This window comes from Tarenaya hassleriana, unplaced genomic scaffold (genome assembly GCF_000463585.1).
Source record: "Tarenaya hassleriana unplaced genomic scaffold, ASM46358v1 Cleome18, whole genome shotgun sequence".
Taxonomy (NCBI): domain Eukaryota; kingdom Viridiplantae; phylum Streptophyta; class Magnoliopsida; order Brassicales; family Cleomaceae; genus Tarenaya; species Tarenaya hassleriana.
Genome location: NW_010965216.1, coordinates 1345341 through 1356128, shown reverse-complemented (window position 1 = coordinate 1356128; position 10788 = coordinate 1345341). Strand labels below are relative to the sequence as shown.

Sequence of the window (10788 nt, the reverse complement as noted above, 5' to 3'; positions counted from 1 at the left end):
AGGAGATCTCATTGTCGTCAGTCTGATGCTTCAACCAAGCATCTCTGACGGCTCTCGTGGCGTTGGCCGCAGGCTCTGGTGGTAGAGCCCCTTCCAGGACGTACGACTTCTTATCGTGCTTGAGAACAATTCTCAAGTTCCGATACCAGTCTAAGAAGTTCGTCTCGGTCAGCTTATCCTTCTCAAGGATAGATCGCATCGTCAAACTCGGTACGCTACCGGTTGACGCCATGTCCTACAAAAAAGACAAAACAGAACGAACAAAAACAAAGTGCAGATTCTATCAATGATCTACTACCAGCTAGTCCATCATCAATCAATGTCAACATATCCATGATCTACTACCAGCTAGTCTATCATCAACCAATGACAACATAGATGCATACACAAGCTGTATTCTCATAAAGAAAACTAACCCTACAATTATTTTCTATATGGGACTAAGATCCGTATTTCACACAAGAATAAATTGTTACACTTATCCTTATGCTATTTAAGTAGACATCTAATGTCAATCATATCCAATATGACTCTTGGATCCTTATGCTATTTAGGTAGACTTCTAATGTCAATCATATCCAATATGACTCTTAGATCCTTTATGAGACTATGATTTCGAATATCATTGCATACTTGTCTCATCTGTACCATTAAGTTTCAAGTCAAAACTTGACAACTTAACCCAAGATAAACCATATTCAACCTGTAGGAACCACGATTTCCTACCCTGCCTCACAAAGATAATCCGGCATGCTCAGCTTTGGCATGACCCGTGTTACGGACGATCGATGCCTTGACAGGCGCTCTAGTAATGGGAGATACACGTTTAACATTACATAAATAAGGGATTTTCGAAACCACACTTAGATCAAGCATCTACTTTCAAGCTATGAGAACCACCATTTCTCCATCTTGCCTCACCAAGATAATACGACACACCCAGCTTTGGCATAGCCCATGACACGTACGATCGAGGCCTTGACAAGTGCTTTACTCGTAGAACTCCTAGATCTAACCGGTTTCTGTGCAATGATTAACATAATTCGAATGGACCATCCACTCGATTATGTAATCCCAATCTCGAAGCTCCCACTCAATCAAGCATATCTAATATCTCGATTAAGTTACATGCATTCATTCACTATGGACCATCCATAAGATTGAATCATGTTGTTCTGAATCACAGTTGATTGGATTCAGCTACTTTTGCTCAAATCAGATCACAAAATGAAGAACCAAAATTTTGGTTTCACCCGGGACATAGACCGGTCGGTCCACGTGAATTCGGTCCGTTCCGTCTGGACTAGTCAGTCCGTTCGGTCTGACTGTTCAGTCCGTTCGGTCTCTGTCCAGACCGTTCGGTCCAGACCAATGGTCCGGACTTTCGCCCCTTCGGTCCGTCTCTATCGGACCAGTGACCTAGAACGAACGGACTGAGTAAGTAGTCCGTTCGGTCTAGACACCATAGTTCGTTCGGTTCAACATCTTGGTCCGTTCGGACTGGATCATCTAGTCTGTTCAGTCCAACAATTGGTCCGTTCGGACTGGATAATCTGGTCCAGAGAAACAAAGAACTCTAGACCGTCCGGTCCAGAGACCAGACCGTTCGGTCTAGGCGGAAAAACGCGATCAGATCACGTTCTTCGTCATTTCGGCCCCGATTCAGATCCGATTTCCTCCCGGTTTTTGCCTGTGAACTCACAACAGAAGCCTCTTGCACACTATGCAAGAAAGAACACGAAATCTACTCTAGATTTACAATCAATTCATGCATAGTATCAAAGCAAACATGGATTCAAACCATGCTTCTATGATTCGTAGAAGAGTAAGAACGCTTACGCCAATCGATTCGGGGTCTGTTTCAATTGAAGAACTCGTTCGATCACAAAAGGGAGGAAGAATACCTCACCCTCTACACGTATCCACACCTCGGGATGGATTTCAACCTTTGGAACTTGTCTGCTAGGACTCGAATCTTCTATTCGATGATGTGCTTTGAGAAAACGTGACTTAGATCACTTCTTGGACTCTCTAGACTCTCCAAAAAGGTCTCTTGAAGTTCTCTAGGTCGGCCACCACTTATTAGGGTTAATTTTCTCCTTTTTTTTAAAAGTGATTAACCCTAATTTCAGATTTTAAATTAAATCTGAAACCCAGACCGAACGGACTGCTTAGTAGTCCGTTCGGTCTGGACACTTGGTCCGTTCGAACCAGTCACATAACTCAGTCCGTTCGTTCGGACTGGTCAGTCCGTTCGATCCAACACTTGGTCTGTTCGGACTGGACTCTCTAGTCCGTTCGGTCCAACAACTTGGTCCGTTCGGACTAGATGCTTTGGTCCATTCGGTCTACACCTAGACCGAACGGTCCGGACCTATTGTCCAGATTTCTCGACGTTTTCTTGTGAATTTGTCCTTCCCTGCGTGTGTGACCCTGTAGGCTCATTCGATATAGCAGTATAACCCGAAATCTCTATTCCGGATATACAAGTCATAGGCGGTCTCTAGCAAGACACTATGACTACCTATCTCGAATAGAGTTTGTTCTTGATCTTACGAACGCCAAAGATGATTCCGGTTGATGATCCTTTTGTATCACGATATCATATGTCGAATATAAGGCATGGATAAGCCATCTTATCTGATTCGACTGCTTTCTCGTTCACTGAGTTCGACTGTCTGAAATAGACGACGTTCGTCTATAGTGTGGCCACACATTTCTATAGTCTCGCTCACACGAGGGGCCCAGCGATATCTCTCTCTTTTACGAGAGGTATAAATCCCGTCTTGACTATCTACAATCCTGCACATGATTCGTTTCGTACCTGATACACGCCTTTATAGTCCTCCTGTTATGCAGGACGTTTGACGTATTCAAAGCATGAAACTCCTCATGTTGGATTCCGTAGATATCTCAGGTCTTAGGATCCAATCATGGAATCGCCGTATGAGATTCAAGTCATGACGCTAGTCCATGTGACAATCTCATGCGGGTCATCCAGTATTCCGTTCTCCAACGAATACCTATGACTGTGATCGTATCCAATACCTATGATCATCTATATGATCATCAATCACACATCATACTAGTCTTGTTATATCATTATTCCCACAACGATACATGACTGGGGAGTTTAGTATTGTTCATAACAATACATGGATTTCATAACATATTAAAGCATGCACGCAATGAATCAAACACTCATCCATAAACTATAGAAAGTGTCAATACATCAAATGTATTTAAGTAAAGATCGCAAACAGTACATCATAGAGCACTAAACCAACACATAGTTGGTTGATAGATATAAGGTTTTTATGAATAGCAGGAACATGAAGAAACATTGTTTAAGGTTAAGGATCGAGAGGAAGAGGGTAAAGACATAGAACCAGTGTGTGTGATCATTAGCCCTTTACCATCGCCGATGACAACCTCGTCTCCTCCACGATATGGTTCATGAAGGGAGAGATTGTGCAGATCCGTGGTGATGTGGTGTGAAGCACCGGAGTCGAGGAGCCAAGAGGGAGTCGGTGGAGAGATTATTGTAGGATGCGCCATTGGCTGCCAGGAGTTGTTGCGAGAGTTCGATGGTGGTAAGACATTGGAGGACCCCGCAGAAGTTCGGAGATGTCGGCAAAATCTTACACTGTGGCCCTGTATACCACATATTTGGCATTTACCTTGGTAGCCACGAGGAGGATTGGTCGGGGCTCGAGATGGACGCGTATCCTGCGAGTTTTGTCGAGTTTTTTGATGCCAAGAGGGTTTGGATTTCTGTTGTGCCATGTTAGCAGTGACTGGAAAACCGGAGACTTCAAGAGAAGTGGTGAGAAGATCAACTTTTGCGCTGATGAGCTTTTCATTAATTCAACAAAAGAGATGGTGGTGTTCTTTGCTTGAACAACATCTTTAATGGATTTGTATTCCTCTCCTAGGCCGGCGAGGATTAAATCGAGGAGATCTTCAAAGTCCATTGGCTTCCCAAGAAGTGCAAGTTCATCACTCTTGACTTTGAAGAAATTCATATATTCGTCAATGGATTTGGTCCCTTTTGAGTGTCGGCGAAGTTGTTCCTTGATTTGCTTGATGTGGTCGCGGCTTGAACGACCATATGTCGCGGAGAGGGTGACCGAGGTATCACCAGAAGAACGAGCTGAAGCAATTAACGCCTGACAAGATGCGGAAACAGAACCAAGCAATGCCGAGAAGACAAGTCCGTCTTGCCGAAACCATGGAGTATAAGCCGGATTTGGGACCGAAACATTGTTTGCGGTGATGGTCGGCGTTGGAGCAGACAGGATCGAGAAATCTGTCAAGGTTATATCCTTGAAGAAGAGCTCGGAGTTGTACACTCCATGTGATGTAATTCATCGAGGTGAGCTTGGTGACATTAGAGATGTTGACATTAATCAAAGTGTATTGTGGGTTGTCGGTGTCGAATGGTGTGACGTTATCATTCATCTGAGTGTTGGAGGAGGTATGCTCAGTAGCCATTGCTGGGAGCTTGGTCAAGAAGCGTAGAAAGGAAGAGGGCCGAAAAAATTAGGATGTCGCAATATACGAGGCTCTTGATACCATGTGAGGAATAATGTTCTCTCTTGCATTGATACGTAATGTAAGTCAATAATATATACAGAAGATAAGTGCTATATCTAAGGGATTACAAGAGAAGATAAATGAGGTTGTTACATATTACAAGCAATCACGTAGATTTGATACTGTCGAATATTGATCTTTGATTGAGTCAATGATTTCCTTCCATTAGCAAGTGCTAATGATACGGGGATGAGATACTTGAGAGATAGATTAAAAGTTTGGGGTAGATGTGTCTTAGATGGTGAATATCTTTATATGCGTTGTGGTGCTCATATATTGAACTTGATAGTGAAAGATGGTTTGCAAGATATGGATGTTTCTATTTGCCGAATCCGCTCAGTGGTTCATTATGTAAGATTTTCTTTCCTGAGATTCCAACGTTTCAAAAGTTGTTTGGAGAAGCAAAAACTCCCTACAAACACACGTGTTGAATTGGATGTGGAAACAAGATGGAATTCCACTTATATTATGTTGGAGTCTACTTTAAAAGTCAAGAAAGCTTTTGATTTGTTTGAGTTGCAGGATGAGAAGTATGTGGATGAACTAAAAAAGAATGGAAAAGTGGTGCCTTCAGAAGAAGATTGGTCACGACTAAGTGTTTTGTTGCCTTTTTTAAAAATCTTTTATGATACCACTGTGAAGATTTCTGGTTCTCAGTATGTGACCGAAATCTTATACATGAAAGAGATATTTACAGTGGGAGTACGTATTAAGGTGATGAGTATGAGCGAAAATGAGATGATTCGCTCAATTGCATTGAAGATGATAGACAAGTTTCGCAAGTATTGGGGGGATTACAAAATAATGAATCCTTTGATTTATCTTGCAACTATTATTGATCTGCGTCTCAAGATGGAATGGATAAGTTGGGCAGTTGAGAAAGTTTATATGGAGCATGAAGCTAAAGATATGATGGATATCATCGAACAAACACTGCAAAAGATGTCTAAAGTTATGACACTACCTTTGAGCCGGGTCAATCAAGTGGAAGTGAAGTGTTGAGTGCTAATAGTGTGGATGGTATTGATGATTGGTTGTTTCAAGATTATCTGAAACGTAAAAGTCATGGGAGTGTAGTAAAATCATAATTAGAGAAGTATTTGTCCGAAGAATGTGAAGAGAATGTTCAAAACTTTGATATTTTGTATTGGTGGAAGACGACGGGTTCAAAGTATAAGATTCTTTCTTTGATGGCACGAAATCTTTTGGTTATTCTGGTATCGACAGTTGCTTCAGAGTCTGCTTTTAGTACCGACGGTCGTATGATTAGTCCATATTGTAGTTATCTCACTCCGAAGATGGTTGAAGCTCTTATTTGCACTCAAGATTGGATTCGTAGTCCCGATGGATTGAATAATATTGAAGAAACGTTGGAAGAGATTGCAAACATTGAGATCGGTATGTAATATTTTGAATATTTTTATGTTTATTTATTGGCTTATTGGTGATTCTAATATACTTTTTTTTGTTTAGATGAAATAACCGAATTGTTCGAATCACCAATGCTAAATTTTGATGATTGATGTGGTGATCAACGAGTTTTGGAGAACTAGAGTATGTAAAGTATAATAATATATCATATATATCTAAATTTTTATTAACCAATTGGTTTATATTATATGTTGGAATGTTTTTTTTACAGATTTTTCATGAAGATTCAACGTATGTTTTTTTTACGTATAGAGGTTTATGATTCTTAATCTTTTTAATTTAAACATTAAATATATTTGTATTAGATGAATTATGATTATGTTCGTTGTTGGTTTGATTTAGAATGTTTATGTTATATATTTTGAATTTGAATATCGTTTTGTATTTGATAGATTATATATTTTGTTTTTGTTTTAGTTTCTTAATTTAATTTTTTATTTTTATTATTTTTGTGTCGGATACGGATATTTGCAAATATCCGTAGTTTTTACGGATATCCGAAATTGCGGATATCTGAAAACTACAGATTGGATACGGATAACAAAATATGATATTTGTACAGATTGGAGATGAATACAAATATCTGAAAAACTCCGGATATACGATATGTGTTCACCCCTAAATACGACAGTGAATTTTGTCGAATTCCAGTCATTGACCATTTGAATGTCTATTTCTATTTATATTAAAAATGTACTTTTATAGTTGTTTTAACAGTGTAAATATTTTTAATTACATTAATTAATTCGGTGGTGACACATTTAATATCTATATAAAAATTATTTAAACTATGTCTAATCCATCTCTTTCGAGACTTATAGGAATCATGATTCGGAAAATTGTTCTAGAATCTCTTTTATGAACGAAATGAAATATACAATTTTTTATTGTATGATACTGGATTTGAAACGGGGGAAAATCATGACTTTTCATGTAAGTATAAGTTTTTTTATGACATAAATAGGGCCAATCTATATATTTTATGAGATTCAATCACATGTTAACCAAGGAAAAAAATGTATTCAAAGTAGAAGATTGAAAAGGGGTTGTCAATTAGAAATTTTATTAGAGATATATTTATTTTTAAAATTAGTGGGATTTAAATACTTCAATAAGTAAAGATTATATGATTGAATAATATTAGATAACCTGGAATTTTAACAAAGACGCCACTTTGGAACTTCTTTAAAATAAGATAGAAATTTCATATATTTTCTTTGATTAGTTGTGAATTTGTTTTTTTTATTTAAAAAAATAATACATATATAATTTTTTATATCAAAATTTAGTTCTAAGCCAACTATATTTGGTTCGAATTTTACATTAGATTTTATTAATGATGACCATTTAATAAAGGAAACATTTGTTTCAATTTTTTTATATTTAATTTTTATATTCGATTTTTTATAATATGATTTATATTCTAAGCCAATTATATTAAATCTTTTTAGGGAATATTCAGTTTTTCGGATTTTATAAAATTTAGCTAGATTTTAAAAAATCCAATTTTCTAAAAATAATAATGGTCGGATAAAAAAAATATCGTATTTTTCGCTGCGTCGAGTAACAGTGCAGAAAAGCCCCTAATATATACACATCTATAAATCTATTAAACACTCACAAGAAAAGGTTCCTACAGAATCGAAAGTTCATGTCCGCCGCAAAATTCGTCTCCTCATTCAGGCTCGCCTCTCTCCTCCGCCATGAGAAGGACCCTTCCGCCGCCTTCAAGCTTTTCCGGAACCCTAATCCGGAGACGGCAAACCCTGAAAGGCCCTTCAGATACTCGCTTCTCTGCTATGACATCATAATCACTAAGCTCGGCCGAGCCAAGATGTTCGACGAGCTCCAACATGTTCTTTACCAGCTTAAATCCGACACCCGAATCGCTCCCACAGAGGTTATCTTCTGCAATGTGATCGATTTCTATGCCCGAGGGCGTTTACCCAACCATGCGCTCCAACTGTTCGACGATATGCCTCTTTACCGTTGTCAACGGACCGTGAAATCTGTGAACTCGCTGTTGAATGCGCTCCTGAAGTGCCGCCAGTTCGAGAAGATGAGTGATATCCTTCTGGGCATGGAGAAGTTCGGGAACCCAGATGCTTGCACTTACAATATTCTGATCAATGGGTGTTTTCGAAATGGGTGTTGCGATGATGCATGGAGATTGTTCGACGAAATGCTCAGGAACAAGGTGAAGCCCAGTGGGGTGACTTTCGGGACGTTGATTCACGGGTTATGCAGGGATTCGAAGGTGAAAGAAGCATTGAAGATGAAACACGACATGTTGAAAATGTACGGGGTTCGCCCTACGATTCACGTATATGCGTCACTGATTAAAGCGCTTTGTGAGATTGGTGAGCTGAGTTTGGCATTCAAGCTAAAGGAGGAGGCAAATGAAGGAAAGATCAAACTAGATTCGGCTATTTACTCCACTTTGATCAGCTCACTTTTAAAGGTTGGAAGATCAAACGAGGTATCGGGGCTCTTGGAAGAGATGAGAGAAAACTTATGCAAACCGGACACAGTGACTTACAATGTACTGATTAATGGGTTCTGCATCAAGAGTGACACAGAATCGGCTTGTCGTGTTTTGGATGAAATGGAAGAAAAGGGTTGTAAACCAGATGTTATAAGTTTCAACATGGTGCTTGCTGCTTTGTGTAAAGCCAAGAAATTGACAGAAGCCAGTTACTTGTTTGAAGATATGCCCAGGAGGGGCTGTGGTCCTGATGTTGTGTCCTACAGGGTAGTTTTCGATGGTCTTTGTGATGGTATGCAATCCAAGGAAGCGGCTTCGATCTTAGATGAAATGCTTTTCAAAGGCTACAAGCCTCGAAGGGATGGTCTAGAGAGATTTCTCAAAGGGCTGTGTCAAAACGGAAACTTGGAGATTCTCGGGAAAGTTATGGGTAGCTTGCACCAAAGAGATGCCATTGATGCAGAGATCTGGTCGATTATAATAGATACAGCTTTCAAGGAACTCAAGATATGTCATATGTCGGATTCTATCGATTTGTTGCTGACTCGTTGAAGAAGAAGCTCTCCGTGGAAGAGGTAATAAATGATTTAATCAGCCATTTCTGATTACTCGTTGAAAGGGTGTTTTAGTCATTTACTCTTTAAAAACCCTAACTCATAGGTTGTTTATATCACCAACCCTCTTCTTCTAGATTTTATCAGTTCGGTTTCCTTGTCCGAGAGATTTTCTTCTCCAGTTCTATCATCTCTGTTCGGTACTTTCCCTCAATCTCTCTATCGCTGTCCTTCTCAGAATTCATCGCCTTTGTTAACACAAAAACAGATTCGCACTCTGAAAGTTTAGATTTTTCTGTCTGGGCATTGGTTTGATTCAGCAAATTTCTGACATCTTAAAGAATCGTTTTCTTTCCGATTGTAAGCCGAGAAAATTTCGGATCGAAGTAAACCCAGATGCAAATAATGCTTTTGTCTATTAAGTTCTGCTAATCTTTTCCCTTTGAATGTTTGGTTTACAGGAATGAACCTCGGCATGAACATGGTGACGAAGAAGATGGCAGTGCTTTACCATTATCCTTGCCATGACGGTGTTTTCGCGGCCATGGCCGCTCACCTCTACTTCTCAGCAAATTCAATGCCTACCCTTTTCTTTCCCAACTCTGTCTACTCCCCGATCAAAATCGACCAACTTCCTCTCCAAGAAATCAGCCATCTTTACCTCCTGGATTTCACCGGACCACCTGGCTTCGTTCACCAAATCTCTCCCAAAGTCGACAACGTCGTGATCCTCGACCACCACAAAACCGCTGCCGAGACACTCCGGGACGTTTCTTCCATGTTCAAGAACGTGACCAAAGTTTTAGATATGGAGAGAAGTGGAGCCACCATTGCTTATGATTACTTCATGCAGAAGCTGATAGAGGAATCCAGAGAAAGTTGCAGAGAGATGACTGATTTGAAAAGAATGAGACGGGTTTTCGAGTACATCGAAGATGGGGATCTCTGGAGGTGGAAGCTACCCGAAAGCAAACCTTTCTACAGCGGGATCTCGGATCTAAACATCGAATACAACGTTAATCAAAACCCGTCACTGTTTGAGCAGTTACTCTCCTTGGACCTGGACAATGTCATCAACAGAGGAAAAGCGAGTTTATCGCAGAAGCAAAAGCTGATTAACGAGGCCCTCGAACAATCGTACGAGATTGTTCTTAACGGGGATGGAGAATTCGGTCGGTGTTTGGCTGTAAACGCTGACGAGATTGCGGAGATGAGAAGCGAACTCGGGAATCAACTAGCGGAGAAGAGCAAGAATCTGAAACTCCGAGGAATCGGGGCCGTTGTTTACAGAGTTGCAGAGCTTGAGAGTGAAAACAAGCTGAAGATAAGCCTGAGGAGTGTCCCAGACGAAGACACGACAACTATTTCCCAGAAATTCGGAGGCGGCGGACATAAGAATGCAAGCTCCTTCACGTTGAGCTCCATTGAGTTCGAGCAATGGAAGGTGAATAGGAACTAGATATTTGCCTTTTTTATTTTTGCCAAAGCTTTGCTTTTGTAATAAATACAACAAAGCTATATTAGGTGTGATCATATATTTATAATATGTATGATATAGCCATCTAAAGGAGGTTCTATTGGTTATGTAATTTTTAGGGATGGTTTATTTGTTCAATAACCGAGTAACCGAACCGAATCAACCGAATTATAGTATTTCGGTTAGGCTAGGTTTTTTAATTACCAATTGGTAATAAATATTGAATAATCCTGTGGATTTGATTA

The 10788-nt window shown here is 39.7% G+C and overlaps 2 protein-coding genes across 4 annotated transcripts; both read left to right on the top strand.

Annotated features, from left to right (window-relative positions):
• Positions 1 to 7663: 7663 nt before the first annotated feature.
• On the top strand, positions 7664 to 9086 carry LOC104810436 (putative pentatricopeptide repeat-containing protein At1g53330). The gene has a single exon (XM_010536736.1). The coding sequence runs from the start codon at positions 7679 to 7681 to the stop codon at positions 9062 to 9064; it is 1386 nt and encodes a 461-aa protein (XP_010535038.1). The 5' UTR covers positions 7664 to 7678; the 3' UTR covers positions 9065 to 9086.
• On the top strand, positions 9002 to 10788 carry LOC104810434. Of its 3 annotated transcripts, none has more exons than XM_019202192.1 (2): positions 9002 to 9087; positions 9528 to 10788. In XM_019202192.1, exon 2 carries the CDS (start codon positions 9530 to 9532, stop codon positions 10523 to 10525), a length of 996 nt encoding a protein of 331 aa, XP_019057737.1. In that variant the 5' UTR covers positions 9002 to 9087; positions 9528 to 9529; the 3' UTR covers positions 10526 to 10788. The 3 variants fall into 3 exon arrangements, with proteins under 3 accessions (XP_019057737.1, XP_010535036.1, XP_010535037.1); XM_010536734.1 differs by lacking the exon at positions 9002 to 9087 and adding an exon at positions 9181 to 9266 and having other exon boundaries at positions 9528 to 10681; XM_010536735.2 differs by lacking the exon at positions 9002 to 9087 and adding an exon at positions 9279 to 9426.